Source organism: Gossypium arboreum, chromosome 7, assembly GCF_025698485.1.
Source record: "Gossypium arboreum isolate Shixiya-1 chromosome 7, ASM2569848v2, whole genome shotgun sequence".
NCBI classification, from domain to species: Eukaryota; Viridiplantae; Streptophyta; class Magnoliopsida; order Malvales; family Malvaceae; genus Gossypium; species Gossypium arboreum.
Window position 1 is genome coordinate 85582417 of NC_069076.1, and position 18548 is coordinate 85600964.

The 18548-nt window shown below is 33.7% G+C and overlaps 2 protein-coding genes across 2 annotated transcripts; one reads left to right on the top strand and one right to left on the bottom strand.

Moving 5' to 3' along the window:
- Positions 1–616: 616 nt before the first annotated feature.
- On the top strand, positions 617–8273 carry LOC108454861 (nucleobase-ascorbate transporter 12). Its single transcript, XM_017753466.2, has 10 exons — positions 617–1463; positions 2135–2232; positions 2329–2499; positions 3247–3347; positions 4104–4239; positions 4392–4442; positions 4555–4842; positions 6001–6235; positions 7003–7289; positions 7693–8273. The coding sequence occupies exons 1-10, from the start codon at positions 965–967 to the stop codon at positions 7912–7914; spliced, it is 2088 nt and encodes a 695-aa protein (XP_017608955.1). The 5' UTR covers positions 617–964; the 3' UTR covers positions 7915–8273.
- An 8016-nt stretch (positions 8274–16289) lies between these two features.
- LOC108483996 (BURP domain-containing protein 14-like) lies at positions 16290–18289 on the bottom strand. The gene is made up of 2 exons (XM_017787592.2): positions 18161–18289; positions 16290–18068 (listed from the first exon to the last, which is right to left on the bottom strand). The coding sequence occupies exons 1-2, from the start codon at positions 18212–18214 to the stop codon at positions 16398–16400; spliced, it is 1725 nt and encodes a 574-aa protein (XP_017643081.1). The 5' UTR covers positions 18215–18289; the 3' UTR covers positions 16290–16397.
- Between the last annotated feature and the right edge of the window lie 259 nt (positions 18290–18548).

Here is an 18548-nt window from a genome sequence, read left to right on the forward strand (position 1 = left end):
GAGCAAAAGAGGAATTGAACCTGAGATTAAGGATAAAATCACTAATATTTAACTATCTAACAAAAAACTAATGATATTAAAAGAGTAAAAAAAAAAATACGGGTTAAAAGTTGGGTTGAGCTTTTTTACCAACTATGCACGGAACGTATCTAGTTAGACTTGTTTTCACACACGCTCTTTAAAAACAATTTATTTCTCCAAATTTTTCAAAAAAAAAATAGAAAGATTTATCCAATTAAATTCTTTTCATATATGGTGTATTTTGATATGCATTTTATTTTATTAAATATATATATATATATATATATAATATTTGGCTATAAAAGAGTTTAGTTGGCCGTTAACAAACATGGTTTTAAACAAACTCTAAAATATCTTACAGTAATTATTAAAATATCCCTATTATATCGGGGAAAGTTAGATTCGGCAAATTTAAACACGAGACATATAAATGTTTAATACTAATATAAAAATATAAAATATTTTAATAATAATAATAATAATAATAATAATAATAAATGTAGTACCTAATAATAAACGGATAATTTAAAAAATCAAACACCGTTAAAAGAAACTGTAGGAAAAAGAACGCGGTTTTGGCTTGGCTCCATCCCCCACAGTCTCTGTTGTCTTTTGTCATTTTACTCTTTTCAATTTTCTTTACTCCACTTCACCAAACAGTTCCCCCTTCGCTCACTCCCTCACTCCCTCACTCTCCCACTTCCCATTTTTATTATCTCTCTTTTATCTGTACTAAAATGTCTAAAGTTAGCTCATTTTCTTCCTTTCTCCTACTACAAACCCAACAGAAACTTCTCTTCTTCTAGTCTTTGAAAACCTCTTCAAAAACCCTAAAAAAATCACTGCCTTTTGAGCTCCTTTTTGGAACCCCAGATCTGTATTATTCATCTACAAGCTTAAAAGCTATGACCCACTAAGAGATTTTGCTCTTCTTTCTTTTCTAATGTCGAGTTCTGACCCCAAAACCCGACCCAAACCTGTAACACGGCCTCCTGCTCCCGTTCCACCTTCATCTTGGGCAAAGAGAACTGGGTTTAAGCCTAAATTCTCCGGGGAAACAAATGCAAGTGACTCCGGTCAAATAGCTTTGCCTCCGAGGTCTAGAGAGAATGAGAACCAACCTGATCTTGAAGCGGGTCGGGCTCGGCCAGTACCACCGGTTGTGAATGGGGAGCAGCCGGTGAGTGAGAAGGGTCCAGCAGAGAAGGATCAGTCGGTGAAGAAGAGGAGGGAGGCGGATGGGACGAATAAAGGGAGCTCAGCTGCCGCTGCTAACGGACATACAGTTAATAATGGGGCGGCGCCACAGCCGCAGCAGCCGACTAGGAGGCCTTCTAGGAATGAGGATGTGGTGGATGTATTGCCACAGAATGTGGATGATGAAGGCTTCGTTGGAAGGCACTCACATATGAAATATGAGCTTAGAGATACTCCTGGTCTTGGTAATTTTCTCTCTTACTTTTCACTTTTGTTTTCTTTTAAAGCCGGGGGAGAATGAACGACTTGTTTGTTGAAATGGGTGTTTGTGATTCTTTTTACAAGTGTGGCTTGTTTGTTGTCGTTGTTGTTTTTTCCCTCTCCACGTTACCTGAAAGTAAAAGATCCTTACCTTTTTAATTTTTTTTATTTAGTCTTTGAGGTTTTGCTTGTATATACTGTCATATATGTCTGAATTGACAACTGAAATAGGCTATACTTATTTATTTAATTTTTGGAATATTACTTGTTTATTTATTGATTTATTTTCTATTTGGAGTGAAAATTCTGTGCTTTTATTGATTAGTGGTTATACTTATTTGTATGATTTATTGCTAGCTTTCTTTTTGTAGGTTTATTAGCCGTTTTGGGTGTGGCCTATGTGCTCTTTGTTTCATTTTACTGATAAAATTATTGATAATTTTGATGTATCATTGCTTGTAAATTTGTGATAAGACTGTTGATTTGGTACGAAACTAAGAAATTCTTTTATATGTATTTATGTTCATTTCGAATGGGTAAGAACATTTTATGTTTTTTCGAAATAGATTAGATGCTATTACAACTTTACAAGAATGCGTTTTTGGTGATTTGATAATAATTATGTTTTAACTGTTTCATTTTTTTTCTTTTTCAGTTCCTATTGGTCTTTATGGATTCCAGCACTATCTTTCTATGTTGGGTTCATTGATTCTTATTCCACTCGTAATAGTCCCTGCAATGGGTGGCACTTATGTGAGTGGTTAAATTATGTTTTATTTCAATTTGAAGCGCATTTGTCTGGGAATGTAGACTGTGAGCTGCTTGATCTGATTGGATTAGTGGTTGTAGGAGGATACTGCAAATGTGGTGTCGACGGTGCTCTTTGTGTCTGGAGTGACCACACTATTGCATTCCTTCTTTGGGTCACGGTTGCCTCTGATACAAGGTTCATCATTTGTTTTCCTGGCTCCTGCATTAGCGATAATCAACTCTCCAGAGTTTCGAGGACTAAATGGAAATGTATGCTTCTGTTTTCTGGTCATGGTCACTTTAGTAAAAGTGTTCATTTCCATTTATCTACCATTTCATAAATTATTTCACCTGTATGCAGTTGCATAGGTTATAAATTATTTGATTAATAGAAAATGCCATTTCATGTATTCAGCAGTTTTTCTATTAGGATTCAAGTGCATGATATTGTCATGCGAAGTAGGATTATCATTTACAGTAATTGACCAAAGAAAATGTGGAGGGCTTAAAATTTAATATTGGAAAGCCGAGTTTGATTTGGGGCTTGGTTTTGAGGTATTTTCTTTTTGAATAACTCCAATAATTGGAATAGAGAAGTAAATACCAATGATATCACCCAAGGCGTTGTTGTTTTAGTAACCAATATTCTGGATATTTATAGACCATTTAAACATTCTTTAGGATTAATATTACAAATAGTTTACTAACTAATAATCATGGGGTATCAATTTGCATCTTGCAGATTTGTCCTGGATAGGAAAATCCTTCTGAGTTTCTAAATTACAAATTAATGAATATAACTTGTTTTTTCTATACTTGATTGACATTACACTGGCAAACTGATGGAATTAGTTATTTGCTCTAGTTACATTTAACACTTTTCTTTCTGTAAAGGGCTGAAATCATTTCTGTTCTTGCATCATCAATGTTCCTTTCCATTTTCTAAGTTCCATTTTATGCAATGGAACATTTGAGTTTGTTTGACATCTACAATGTTGACTCATTTCAACTTGGCAGAACTTCAAGCATATTATGAAGGAGTTGCAAGGTGCAATTATCATAGCTTCAGCTTTTCAGGCGTTACTTGGTTATAGTGGACTAATGTCATTATTCTTGAGGTATATTTCATTTGCTAGTCTCTGAATTCTAACATTAGCTGCGATATCATAAGTCCTTTTACTAGTGAGAATTGACAAATACCGGAAAAATTAGTAACTCGATATAGTAACTATATGATTGACCATGAATTTGATATATCGATAGTAAAGGGTTCTTTAAGGAAAAGGATTGAACATAAAGTCTCTTCATATTGTCCATTCATCCATAAAGGCTTTAAAATTTACCATTCTTTTAATTTTTAACTTTTTTTATTTTGAATTTTGGAATTATACATACCATTTTCCCTTTTTATTTTCTGAAACATTTTAAAAGAAATTTCCTTTTTTATTTTTTCATGTTGATTTGATGCGGTGATAACTTGGTCGTTTTGCCACTTAGTCATATTTTTTTGGGTGTTATGTCCACTTCACCTGGTGTAATACTTTTGGTCAAAGTTCTTGATGGAATTAACGGTTAGGTACTTAATTTCAAATTTTAACTTTTCAGATATCAAACTGACAGAATACGTAGTACTGGGGCCAAATCTGTATGTAACCCTTTTTTATACAATTTTTCTTTAATTAATCTCAAATATCAACTTTAACGTTTAGGCAAAAAAATAGATTAGCCTTCTCTAGACCTCATGTCAAACCAAAAATATGTTCCACACAACATAATTTAGCTGTTTTTTTGTATCATGCTAATTCTACGTGCACTAAATTTGTTGAATCAGTGGTATGCACATATCAAGTTCATTTGTATTTTTTTTTTTTCAGGTTAATCAATCCTGTAGTCGTTGCACCTACTGTTGCAGCTGTTGGACTTTCTTTTTATAGTTATGGTTTTCCACAAGTGGGGAACTGTCTTGAGATTGGTGCTGTGCAGATATTGTTGGTTATTATTTTTTCTCTTGTAAGTTTTTTTAAACTCGTTTTACTTTTTTCAAAGCTTTTGTTCTTTCTCCTTATTGGCAATCATATCATTGTTGATTGAATGCCAAAATAACTTTGATCTGGGTGTTTCTTTATTGGCAATCATATCTGAAAATGTTTCCATTTTTGCAGTATCTTCGTAAGATATCTGTTCTCGGCCATCGCATATTTCTAATATATGCGGTAAGTTTGTAACATCATTGTTCTGCATGTTTATTTTAGCATTTTGGTGTACATTTTTAATGTTTTGGCAGATATTTTCTGACCATGATCTGGCTTTTCTGCTAACTACCAGGTCCCATTGGGCCTTGTAATCACATGGGCAGCTGCTTTTCTTCTCACTGAGGCAGGAGTCTATAGCTATAAAGGCTGTGATACCAATATACCTTCCTCAAATATAGTATCAGAGCATTGCAGAAAGCATGTTTCGAGGATGAAGCATTGTAGGGTTGATACATCACATGCGTTCAAATCTTCCCCATGGTTTAGGTTTCCTTATCCATTACAATGGGGAACTCCTGTCTTCCACTGGAAAATGGCCATTGTTATGTGTGTGGTTTCAATAATTGCCTCAGTAGATTCGGTTAGTTTTCTATCATCTATGACATTTATTGCAATTTGAACTTGTGTTATAGATTCTAATTTTTCTTCCTGAGTTGCATTACTGGCGATTCATATTATCTGATGTGGGTTATCATTAGTTATTTTGTTTTGGAAGATCCTGGAATTTCCATGCAAATAAAAGTGCTAATTTCTTTATTGTCATTATTGACTGTATATAGACAATGATTTTGGGTCTGACCTACCAAGAAAGATGGGAAATTAAAAAAAAAAAATTACTCTCTTAACCATGGTTCTGGGAATAGCACATAAGAGTCTGAAACATCTGCTCAGACTGCTGAATTATTTTTGAGTTCTGTTTGAATGGTGTTGTGATCTATATCTACTGCTAAGATGGTAAAGTGAAGGGCGAAAGTTTAGGTATTACAATGTTCAAGGAGGGAATAACAAATTGTTGTAATCATTTATCTGTTGACTGAGATGTCAGTTCTCTATCATCCCATTTGAAGTGCCAATCCAAGTGCACAGGTTTTGTTTTAATATATTATAATCATTGGGTTAGATTCCTCTTAGGGGTTTCAATCACCTTGGTTTAATTTAGCCGATTCTTACGTTATAGTATTACTACCAAGTCCTATCGGTTATTTTGCAAAACTTTGGAAAGCTTGTTGATTATAAAATTGTCTAAGCTATCATATGCATGCATGTATATCTGTTTGCATGCCTTCATAATATATATGCAGTTTTTGAAGTGCCATGGGTGGAGCTGGTGCTCATATTAGCCAAACTGCCTCACATCTTGAGACCATTAAACCATAAAAGAATTCATGTTGGCCTGAAATTGCAATAGCATGAAATTCATTTTCTAGATTTATGGAAGCACTTGCACTTTGTGAAAACTTGTGGGCAATTAAATTACCTAACCTAGCATATGCGTGCATGTATATCTCTTGCATGCTTTCATATCTGTTCTTGAAGTTCCCTAGGGTCAAAATGGTGGCTGTTGTGGCTTTGTTAACCATACTGATTCACATCCAGGGACTATTGAACTCTAAAAGAATTCATGTTTACCTGAAGTTGCCATGGTTTAAATTCATTTCACAAAGTTGATGGGAAAACATGCACTTTTCCTCAAGTTGCAAATAGGACCTGAATGTACTCGTGTCTCTGAATTTCTTAGGTTGGCTCATACCATGGGTCATCATTGCTGGTGTCATCCAGACCTCCAACTCCCGGTGTTGTTAGCAGAGGAATTGGTCTTGAAGGTCTATCCAGTATATTAGCTGGTCTCTGGGGTACAGGAACAGGATCTACAACGCTAACTGAAAATGTGCATACAATTGCAGTAACTAAGATGGGAAGCCGCAGGGCTGTTGAATTGGGCGCATGCGTTTTGATAGTCTTATCCCTTGTAGGTACGTTTCAATCATGCTTCCTTTTGGAATTTTCAGATTTCTCCATGATGCTAAAATTTGTAATAATCCTTGTTAATCTGTCAAAGCTGATGATATAACCTTGTTTGCGTAGATCAAATAGTTAAGAGAAATCGAATTAACTTGTAATGACATATTGGATTAATCTTTTCTGCTTTGGAGGTCACATATCTTGTGGGTTTTATTTTCATTCATAATTGTTAAGCTACCAGTTGTCATTGTGCTGCCGTCTTTTATAATTGCTTTTATATTTTTATATATCCGGTTTATAATGATAGTTTTACAAGATCTTTGTCTTTGAGAGTTTATTTTAGAATAAAAGCCTAGCACATAATGATAGGAGGATTATTACTAGGCATGTTTGTGGCATTTGATTTGCGAAGTAACTTCCTGTCTCACACTTCCATAAAATGGTTGTCTCTTCTAACTTCGATGGTGGCATTGAGCAAACAATACGGAGAAAAATGTTATCCCATGGGGATAAATGGTGCTTGCCATTTAGTCTGATGGTGGCAGACTGGGCTTCGTTTTAAAGTAAGCCTTAGGCTCATATGAGTTGCTTGTTTTAGTTGAATTTTGGAATTCTATATGCAAAGGTCCAGGATATATGTCATTGATAAGTTCAATTGTTTCATCTCATAAATTTGCAATGCCTTGTACATATGATTTGGATCTAATGGTTCAGATTTGAAGCTCATCTTTTTTTTTTCTTCCTTAATTTGTATGCACTGCCTTCTTGCCGTACACAGGTAAAGTTGGAGGTTTTATTGCTTCAATTCCTGAAGTCATGGTTGCGGCTCTCCTGTGCTTCATGTGGGCGATGCTTGCAGCTTTAGGTTTGTCAAATCTACGTTATAGTGAGGCGGGAAGCTCTCGGAATATCATAATAGTTGGATTATCTTTATTTTTCTCCCTCTCGATACCAGCTTACTTTCAGCAGTATGGCATCTCTCCGAATTCCAACTTGTCCGTTCCAAGTTATTTTCAACCATATATTGTGACATCACATGGGCCTTTCCGCACTAAATATGAAGGGGTATGCATCTTATTAACTTTGATTTAGCCATTAATTGGATATTTGAATTTTCTATCTATTTTTTGTACTTATTGGTGAAAAATGGAAAGGATATAATGAAGACCGGTAGGACTTGCATTAGAATTCCCCCTTCTCTTCTTTCGTAAGAGTTTGTAGTTGCATGCTATGTTTCCTGGATTCTTCATTCTCTTAATTGCTCGTCTGTTGACACTTTTCCCAACTTGGTCATTGAAAACTCGGCAATTTTTCTCGATTTTGGATGTGGCACTTTGATATTGTGTCATGTCATCCTTAAAAAATTATAGATGTTGCCTTATCCCCTTGAATATATTCTAAATCATAGCTTGCTGTCATATGTTACCAAGATTCAAGCAGACTTTTCATTAATGTCCTTTTTTTGTAGGTAAATTACATTATGAACACATTGCTATCATTACACATGGTAATAGCTTTCATTGTGGCTGTTATACTCGACAACACTGTACCTGGAAGCAGGCAAGAACGTGGGGTTTACGTATGGTCTGAGTCTGAGGCTGCAAGAAGGGAACCAGCAGTCGTCAAAGATTACGAGTTGCCTTTCCGGGTCGGTCGGATCTTCAGATGGGTAAAATGGGTTGGTCTTTGACAATTCTTTTTTGCAGAGGATAATCACATGGTCCAAGTTCGTCAATATCATGGGGATGACTACTCATATCGGTAAATAGATGTCTGAACTGTTCTTTTTTTTTTTTCCTCACACGATGGAACTGTGTTTTTTGGGGGGCTAATAGAGATTCAAGTTATTTTGTGTACATTGAAAGATCCAGAGGGATCCAGTTGTGTTGTAATCTTAGAATTATTAAAAAAAATGAAAACAAAAACATTGTATCTTGGTTTTGTTCGAGTCACCGAAATTGTCTTGTTGGACATTTTCACTTTTGTTTTGATCCTTTTTTTTTTTTGTATATTTTTATTCCCATTATTATTTGATAGCTACTTTCTAGATTTTTGCTGGATTCTCCTCATTGGAATTATAATGTTGAATGTTTCAAATAGTTTTTAAATTAAAAATATTTAATTAGGTTGGTGTGATTTTCGTAAGTTTTTGTGATCGGTACTATTGTTTCTAAAATATTTTTATAATTAATTTTTTTAAATATAGAATTTAATTTGAATCAGAGTAGAAGCTTTGAGGGATGAGGTTTGGATTCCAACTATTCAAGGGTCTAATCAATGTGTGACAACTTGTCCTAAGACTAGTTAATTGCAATGCGATTGGGACCCAATGAATCTTAAAAACAAGTTAGATGAAAAATAAGGCTTACAGTTCAGGTAGAAGGGATGCAGTATGAGGAAAGTGGCTAGATTTGAGGTCATAACATTGCTTTTTGCTATTGCAACTTATTTTAATATCAAGAGTGTATTTGTTAATAAATAAAGAAGTGTACGTAAAACAACTCAAGGGATTTGAGAATCTTAAACATGCAAACTACGTGTTTAAGCTCACTAACGCTTATCATGACTTGAAGAAGGCACCTAGAGCATGGTACGAGAGGCTGTCATGTTTTTTCTTGATCAAAGTTATCGAAGAGGCAAGCTTGACATAGCACTGTTTATAAAGAATGAGAAAGGTAACACCACTATTATGTGAACTTATGTAAATGACATCATATATGATTCGACTTCTTAGAAGGGGAAAGAAGGTTTTGTGAAGATGATGCAATCAGAGTTTGAGATGAGTATGGTGACATTTCTTGGGATTCTAAACTACGTAATTAAGGATGACATTTTCAAAAGTATGCAAGGAATCTAATTGCAGCTAAATGTGCGGACGTCTGGACTAAAAATACTACAACAAAAAGATATGAAATTAAAGCAGCAGTATCCGCAAATATACGTGTCAAATTGTAATATAATATTGTACAACGAGGTACAAGAAGTATTCCGAGAATCATACCCAAAGGAGGATGGATTAGATCTAAAATTATCTTCTACAATAATAGGTTTAAATAATAATAATTGAAAATTATATTACGATAATTAATAATAAAATTAAGGTCATAAAATAAAATAAAATTAAAAACAAACTGACAAACAAAGAAATCTCAATTAATAGACAGAAGATTAACTCGCTTCAGTGGTTGTAATTAATTTCAAAACTCAAGTTTTAATTAATTAGCTAATAGCTAACTTATTATTACCTCTAACTAATTAATTTAATTAATCAGTAAAAACCACTTATCTCTCGAAATCGCAATTTAAATCGAGATAAATTTTGATCTACTTGGTAAACTATTCTCTCAACCTCATTTACCTAGATTACTTCCTAGGGTCATCAATCCTAGGGTTTAAGCATGCACAATTTAAGCCAACTAATTCTGTGGTAAACTCTCATTCTTCTGTTAATTACTCCCACATCTGCTCATTAATCTTTCTAAAAGAATTAACCACTCATGAATCTAGATGTCATTTTCCCTAGAATTTATTTAATAATGTAAAACACACAAATTAAACTAAAACGATAGGAAGATAGAAATTGATCCGTTTGATAAGCTAGATGTGCTCGGTTCCGTAAATTCCTTTAACAACTAGTGAGGTATCGATGCTGACAAGCAAAAAGTGAAAGAAAAAAAATACTAAGATACTTAATAATGAACACTTAGCCACAAATTGAATCCAAGTTAAAAATAAGAAATAAAGCTGTGTAGAAAATAAAATAAAACCTAATTAAAAATCCTAACTGAAACTAAAATCTGCTAACTAAAACCCTAAAAACGGCATTCTAAAAACTCCTCCTATAGCTTAGCCTAAGCTTTGCTATTTATAGGTAAAGTTAGCAGCCAAATTAGGTCAATTACAAGCCTAAACTTTGATAAATATTGATTATGCAGACGAAAACACTCTTGATTAATTTTTGTCCCCCATCAATGTTGTGTAACGACACAAGTTATGTGTGTTGCGACATACACCTTCGAACTTCAAGTTTGGAGCTCGTTCTGTTGTGTTGCGACCTGGTTGTTGTTCCTGATGCTTTGATACTAATTATTGGGAAAAAAATCTGGCTAAAAAATGATTTTCTGGCACAAAGAAAAAATAAAATTATAAAAATTGAGTTGTTTATGATATTTATAGTAATAAAAAATTTCCCCAAATCTTACTTATGTTTTGGACTAGAAGGATCGTTGTCGTCCCCAGCTTTCAACCGAACGACCTTCCCTGCTATTCTCATGTCACGAACTATTTTCAGTGTGAGCTTGAACAATTCTGAATCAAACACATAACCAGGAATATTTTTCTTACTTTTAGTAGAAAAGTAAAACTCTCTTCTTATAAAAACCAGTAGAATTGTTATTCTCGAGAAATAGAATTTATACTTATAAATAAATTCTCATTATTTTTGGGCAGAATAATAATATCTCAAAAGTTGTGTAACTTATTATCTTTTTAACCCTACTATTGCCATCTATTTATAGGGAGAGAAAGTAAAACCCTAATTGAATTAGTAGAATGCATTTAATGTTTATTTAACAGAAAAATCATTTCCCTAGTTGAATTAGGAAAGAGAGGTGGCTAATAGAGTGTGGTTGTAACATCTCGATTTTTAGCTAAACCGAAACAGTGGTTTCGGAACCACGAATCCAAGGTTGTAAAGTTATTTTAATATTATTTTTTATGTTTATATCATGTGATTATATATGTGCAAAAATTTCGTGAAATAATTTTATCGTTTAAGTGGTTAATTTGAGAAAAGGACTAAATCGCGTAAAATGCAAAAGTAGCATGCTATAAGTTAAAAGTGCTTAATTGCTATGATTCATTACATGGAAGGGCCTTATGTTGTAAATAGACCATTGATAGTGGATATGGACATTAATGGCCATATATTTGATGATTAAATGGTTTAATAACCAAGGGTAAAATGGTAAACTATGTATTAAGTTATAATAAATAAAAGAAAAAAACAATTTTAAGCTTAAATTATCATCATCTTCACCGAAATTAGAAGAGAAAGAAGCCATGGATGTTTTTTTAGGGTTCAGCCCTTTTTGTTCTTAATTGAGGTATGTTTCGAGCTCGGTTTTTGATGATTTTTATGTTTTTGTGATCGTTGCTTCGAGGACTAGCTAGCCTGTGTCTTAATTTTTGAAACTATTAAAGATTCTAAGAGTTTCCGTTGATGAGTTATTGTGTTCTTTGGTATTTGATGATGAAATATGAATTTTTGATGATAGATTATCATGTTTTGTAAAGTGATTTTTAGTGAAATTGCATAAAATAGATTAATTTGTGAAAAGATGAAACTGTGAGGTTAAATGTGTAAAATATTGATAAATATAGGTTGTTAAGGAGCCTATAGAAATTCGACTAGCTTGGGTTTAATTGAAAATGTGGTAAATTGTGTTTTTATGAAATAAGGACTAAATTGTAAGAAATGTGAAAGTTTAGGGAAAAAGTGAAAATAGGCTTAAATATGTGTTTGTGGATGAAATTTATTGATTTGGTGATTAAATGGATTAACTTTGAATATATATATAGATCAAGAACGAAAGAAATTGGATTTAGATTGAGGAAAATCAAAAGTTATCGAATAGTCGATCCAGTTCCTCTATTCCGACTACAAGGTAAGTTCATATGCAAATAAATGTCTTTAAATTGAATTATATTTGTTTATTTGTCATTGAATTTTTATAAATGTTGAACGAGCAATTACAAGCAAGAATCGACAGAGTTACGACATTGAAATTCCCATACGAACTTTAGGAATATTATAGGATACGAATGTCATGACATTAGGTTACCGAGATGTGATTACATGTAAGACCATGTCTGGGAAATTGGCATTGTATTGTGATTACGTGTAAGACCATGTCTGGGACATTGGCATCGTTAATCGATTTCGTGTAAGACCCTGTTTGGGACAGTGGCATCGATATGTGATAACATGTAAGACCATATCTAGAATATGAGCTGTTTGAGACAGTGGCATCGATATGTGATAACATGTAAGACCATATCTAGAATATGACACTGTACGAGCTTATGTGATTTCTGAGTATCCTTAGTAATTCTGAATGGTTCAACGGGCAAAGACAATTTGAGAAAGAATGTGTGAATGAGTTAAATGACTCAGGTATATATGAAATTCATACGAATATTGAAAAGGGAAGTAGTTGATGTAATTACATGTGAATTTGAATAAGTATTCATTGAGAAAGGTTTGTGTATTTGGCCTATTGATAGAAATATTGTGATTCATGTGGTAAATTTATTTGTATATGGCTTACTAAGCTTTTAAAGCTTACTGTGTTTATTTTTCACTATTTTATAGATTATCGAAGCTAACTCGGACTCAAGAATTTTCGGGAAGCGTCATCACACTATCAATCATCTTGTTGGTACTTTTGGAGCTTTGTATATATGGTACATGGCATGTATAGGCTAGTGTTATCTTGATATGTTTTGAGTTATGATTTTGAGCCATGAGATTTGGCTTGTAAATGTTGGCATGTATTTGGCCATTTAAGTTGGCTTAAGTTATGTATTTGATAAGTGATATATGTGATGTATATAATGCCTTATGTGTTGGCTTGTTTGGTATGGTTATATGGTTGTTCTTTTGGATAGTTGTAAGTTGAAGTATTTTTGCTCGGAAGATGGTATATTGTGGTTTGATTTTGAGATGATGATATGATATGTTTTGTGATATGAAATAGTTGATAAGTTGATAAGGAAATGCATTTGGCACTTATGTAAGCTTTGATGATTTTGACATAATGATTTGGTATGTTTTAAATATGGAATTTAGTAGTTGAAATGGTTGAGGATACATGGCATAATATGTATTTGGAATAGCATGTTTTGGTTGCTATGTGTACATGAGAAAATGGTGGCAAATTGGTCTTACAAATGACCTATTTTTGTCCACACGGGCAGAGACACGAGCGTGTGTCTCAGCCGTGTGTGACACACGGTCATGCTACACGGCTGTGTGTCCCCTAGGGTAGCCCTTCGAATTAAGGCAGTATACCCTACAGGTTTGACACGGCCTAGACACACGGGCATATCTACTGGCCGTGTGTGGCACACGGGCTGGCACATGGGCGTGTGGTCAGCTGTGTGACCTAGGTCAGTAACCCCTCCAGTTTTCCTACGATCATGGCACACGGGTGTGTCCTCGACCGTGTGGTGCAAGTCAGTATGTATACCCTATTTTCACACGGCCTGTGACATGGGCGTGTCTAGTGGTCATGTGAGGCACACGGCCTGATCACACGGGCGCGTGACCCTTAAATGTTTGAAAATTTTATAAGTTTTCTAAAGTTTGTAAATGTTACCAGTTTAGTCCCAAACCACTTCTAAGCTTGTTTTAAGGTTTCACAGATCCTTATAAGGGACATTGAGATTATATTTGATTGATATGTATGTGAAAATGTATGTTTTATGTTGTGATGATTGGTAATGCCTCGTAACCCTATTCCGACGACGAATACAGGTTAGGGGTGTTACAGTGTTTCCCCTCATATGTATTATATGTTAGAAAAAATTTAGTTTGAAAATGGTTTTCTTACACAACGGAAAAATAAAAAATTGAAAATCAAGCCGAATTGTAATATTTGTAACAATAAACCCTTTACCAAAATCACGCATATGTTTTTGGCTAGACGGATCCTTATCGTTCCTTGTCGTTCCCGACTTTTAACCAAACGACCTTCTTTACTATTCTCATTCCACGAATTACTTAGAGTGTCGGCTCAAACGAATTTGAATCAAGCATAGAACCATAAATTATTTATTTTACTTTCAGTGGAAAAGCAAAATCTCTCTCAATAGAAATTGGTAGAATTGTTATTCTAAAAAATAAAATTTATACTTAGAAAATAAATTTTCGCTAATTTTAGGCAGAATAACAATATCTCAAAGTTGTATATTTAGCCCTACTGATGCCATCTATTTATTGGGAGAAGAGGTGAAACCCTTGTTGAATTGTATAAGTTTATTTCAATAGAAAAATGAACTTTTAGTCTAACTAGGATTAGGTATCCTAGTTGAACAAACTAGGGTTTGTCGTCCCTGGCATTAAACATGAGGGGCTTTTGGGTTTCTCCCATATTGGGTCCAATTACAAATACTCCCTAGACTTTTAACCCAATACGTTATAATTCAATCCAACCCGATATTTTTTTATTTCCCAAAATAAATATATTAAATTAATTTCCCAATTAAATAATTTTTCAATCCAATTCTAATTTCGTTAAAATCATTATGATTTTACCATAAAAGAATATTTGAGAAAATATATTTAATATTTCTACATTCAACAGATTTACCATGGCCAATAAATTTATTTCTATTTTTGAACTTCAATTATTTAATTGATGAATTAAATAATAATTTAAAAAACCATAAATTCATTTTTCAGGTGATTTTCATTTAGAGGAAACAACATTAATTTCCAAATGTTTCTCATTTCTATAACTTTACCATTTCCATCCATTTTTGTTAATTTAATTCAACTTACGATTCATTTATGGTTTTAACGAGCTAGTAAAGGGACCGATTGGACATATGCAACTAAGGCTCAAATGATTTATAATCAAGTTCTAGCTTTTCCCCTATTAATTATAAACTCATTTAGTTACGAAGTTATTCCACTATAGTATCGTAATTGAGCTCTCCTTACAACATACTATTACCAAAGCAACTTGATTAGTGCTCGTTTAATGATCTTGTCATAAGCGTGTTACCCTCATAGAGTATCCTTAATCTTTTGGGGATAAATTCGCTCTCCCAATATGATTCTATTTTATCTCATGGTAACCATTGCATCTTCTTTCATGAAAATTCAATTATTATCAAATAGTAATCAAGTCACTCATCACAAAGACGAATGATCCAAGGCCACGTTTTCTTTTCATCAACCATGTAATGCCAGTAAGAGAATATCATTTACCCATATCTCGAGTAATGAATTCCACTATTGTGAGTGAATTTGCATACTGGAGAAGTTGCATACATAATGCATCAGCTTTCAATACCTAATGACAACCATGATAATTGCCATTACCATATTTTATCTAGTTTAAATTTTATGAAATTATTATTGTTAATTTTATGGAATAACAAGGGCGAAGCCAGAACAATTTTTAGGGGGGTCGGATGAAATTTTAATTTTTTATAGTCTATATCTTTATAATTTGGAAAGAATTAAATCAAATTTTTATAATTTTAGAGGGGGCCAAAGTAAAATTTTACCTTTACTAATTTAAAATTTTTAAAAAATTATAAGAGCCTAAATAGTAATTTTACAGTTTAGGAGGCGGGCCCTACTACCCCCCTTTGGCTTCACCTGTGGAATAATATTTGATGTACTCTTAGTATATAAATTTTATGCACTATTAATAAATAATAGCATGACACATCATCATTAAATTAAACAAAAATATAGAAACTTGTAAATGAATACGAATAATTTTATTTAAACATTAATGCAACTATTATAAATAAATATTAATAACTCTCGAATTTTAAGGTATAAAATCTAAGATCTCGAGTTTTAGCATTTATTTATAATTAATTATTATTTTATTATGTTTGAACAAATTTATTAACATTTTCTTATAAATCCTTCACTATTTTTATTTTATTTAAGGATGATTAGTCATTCACTTATAGTGCATCATAATTTTATTATTTATTTATCATAGATTTTGTTTCTTATTATTTATTATTTGAACAGGAGAAGAGTAACCAATCATCATCCGCATAGCCACTCGCTACTATTCTTATAACTGTAGAGAACAACTGAAAACGAAGATGAGGCACTTAGAAATTAAAAAAAAAAAAAAGAGAACAGGGGCCATCGATTAAGATAAAATGTTAGATTTTAATTTTTAAGTTAATCCTCCAATTTGGTGTAGTTAATTTCCCCACGACTTTTTGCATAATATATCAACATAAAATCCTGGAAGAATAGAGCCTCTGCCTTTTTTTTTTTTTTTGCTTGAGAACCAAGATACGTAATTTTATTGCTTAATTACTTGATAGTTAGTGCAGATAGAAAGAAGGAACTAGCATACCATGAACGAAACTACTTGAAGCAAATGAGAGCTCCTTCGAACAGCCAAACATTTACATGGCACTCACAGTGACGACCGGTGGCTGAATCCAAACAAGATTACCCTGAGAAAAGACATGGCAAACAGCGTTTCCTTGCTTAATACCAAGCATGCGAAAAGCCGCATGATCGGTGCTCCAACCAGAAGTGTCCATATGGCAAACAACAAGAGCATCGACTTTATCTCCACTAATGTCACCAACTAGTTGGAGTCTGAAAGCTTTGGTCTCAGTGGCATCAAAGTGGCAAAAATGAACTGCATAAAGATATGGCATTGGATGACATGCCACCTTCTTTGGAGATTCAATCTCTCGAGGAGATTTCAAAACTGTGTAATTTTGAAATATTGGGGTTGTGATTGTTGGGTGCCTTGTGCTGATGAACTTGAAATCAACCTCGGGTCCAAACGCGTTGCTTAGAAAATCAAGTAAAGATTCTAACGAGGTAGCACAGATTTTGGTCTCCCCTTGAGCTGCTTCAAGTTCGCATTTTATGAGTGTATCTTGAACGGCTTTGCCTTTTGGAGAGTTTGGAGAAACTAAGAAGAATTGTAGAATATTGGAGAGTTGTGAAGATGAAAAAGGGATGGTGTCAGCGACTTCTTTGGGTAAGAAAGGAGGGTAAAGAGAGTGGTTTTTGATAGGGAAAAAGATGGGCAATTTTTTCCCTACGTTAAAGCCACGTAGTTCATCTATGGTAAACAAGCCTATCTCTGCACTTCCAACATGATTATGGTGGTTGTGGTGATGTTCCATGTTGTGGTTCTCCATTTCAGAAGATTGCTGCAGAGATTTTGTTTCCAAATCAAACGCTTTGTGAAAGTAAGCTGTGGAATATTTGTCTTCCAAACTCTTCATTGCTTTCCTTTCACCATGGCTTTCAGAATTAGAAGTTTGATGAAAATAAGCAGTAGCATATTTGTCTTCCAAACCCTTCACTTCTTTCCCTTCGCCATGGCTTTCAGAATTAGAAGTTTTGTGAAAGTAAGCCGTAGCATACTTGTCTTCCAAACCCTTCACTTCTTTCCCTTCGCCATGGCTTTCAGAATCAGAAGTTTTGTGAAAGTAAGCCGTAGTATACTTGTCTTCCAAACCCTTCACTTCTTTCCCTTCGCCATGGCTTTCAGAATTAGAAGTTTTGTGAAAGTAAGCCGTAGCATACTTGTCTTCCAAACCCTTCACTTCTTTCCCTTCGCCATGGCTTTCAGAATTAGAAGTTTTGTGAAAGTAAGCCGTAGCATACTTGTCTTCCAAACCCTTCACTTCTTTCCCTTCGCAATGGCTTTCAGAATCAGAAGTTTTGTGGAAGTAAAGATTAGCATATTTATCTTCCAAACCCTTCACTTCTTTCCCGTCGCCATGGCTTTCAGAATCAGAAGTTTTGTGGAAGTAAATATTAGCATATTTATCTTCCAAACCCTTCACTTCTTTCCCTTCGCCATGGCTTTCAGAATCAGAAGTTTTGTAAAAGTAAGCCGTAGCATACTTGTCTTCCAAACTCGTCACCTCCTTTTCTCTATCAAGATTTTCAGCATCAAAAGCTTTGTGGAAGTAAGCCGTAGAATATTTGTCTTCCAAATTCTTCACATCACCTCCATCAAAGTGATTTGCAGAATCAGAAGTTTTGTGAAAGTAAGCTGTAGCATATTTTTCTTCCAAATCCCTTCCTGCATTGCCTTTTCCACACTAAAAGAAGAAGAAGAAGCTAGAGTTAGTTAAAGAAAACTTTGGTTGATATGGATTGTAATATGTCACATCTTTGAATAACTAAAAATTACCATTAAAAACACAATGCATAATAAAAGAAGTGGAAAAGCGGATGGAAGAACCATTTCCTTTGATTTTTGGGAGCTTTCTTTTATCTGATGTTTTTGGGATGAAAAGCTTTGAAGGTTATAAAGCTATTTATAAGCAAGGGGAAGGCTTTAATTATGGATCTTATTTGTGAGTCTTTACTTTTTTATCATTTAAATATGTACGGATTAGTGTAATAACCCCAACACTAGCAAATAAAGCACCTTTGGATTTTTAAATATGTAAGTTTGTGATAAAAATATTGTTAAATAAAATGTTTTTATGATTTTTAAAAATATTTTTGGGGTAAAACTGTCTTGCAAAATAGAAAATTATAGTTTTTACTTAAAAGTGTTTTTTATAAAAGTGCTC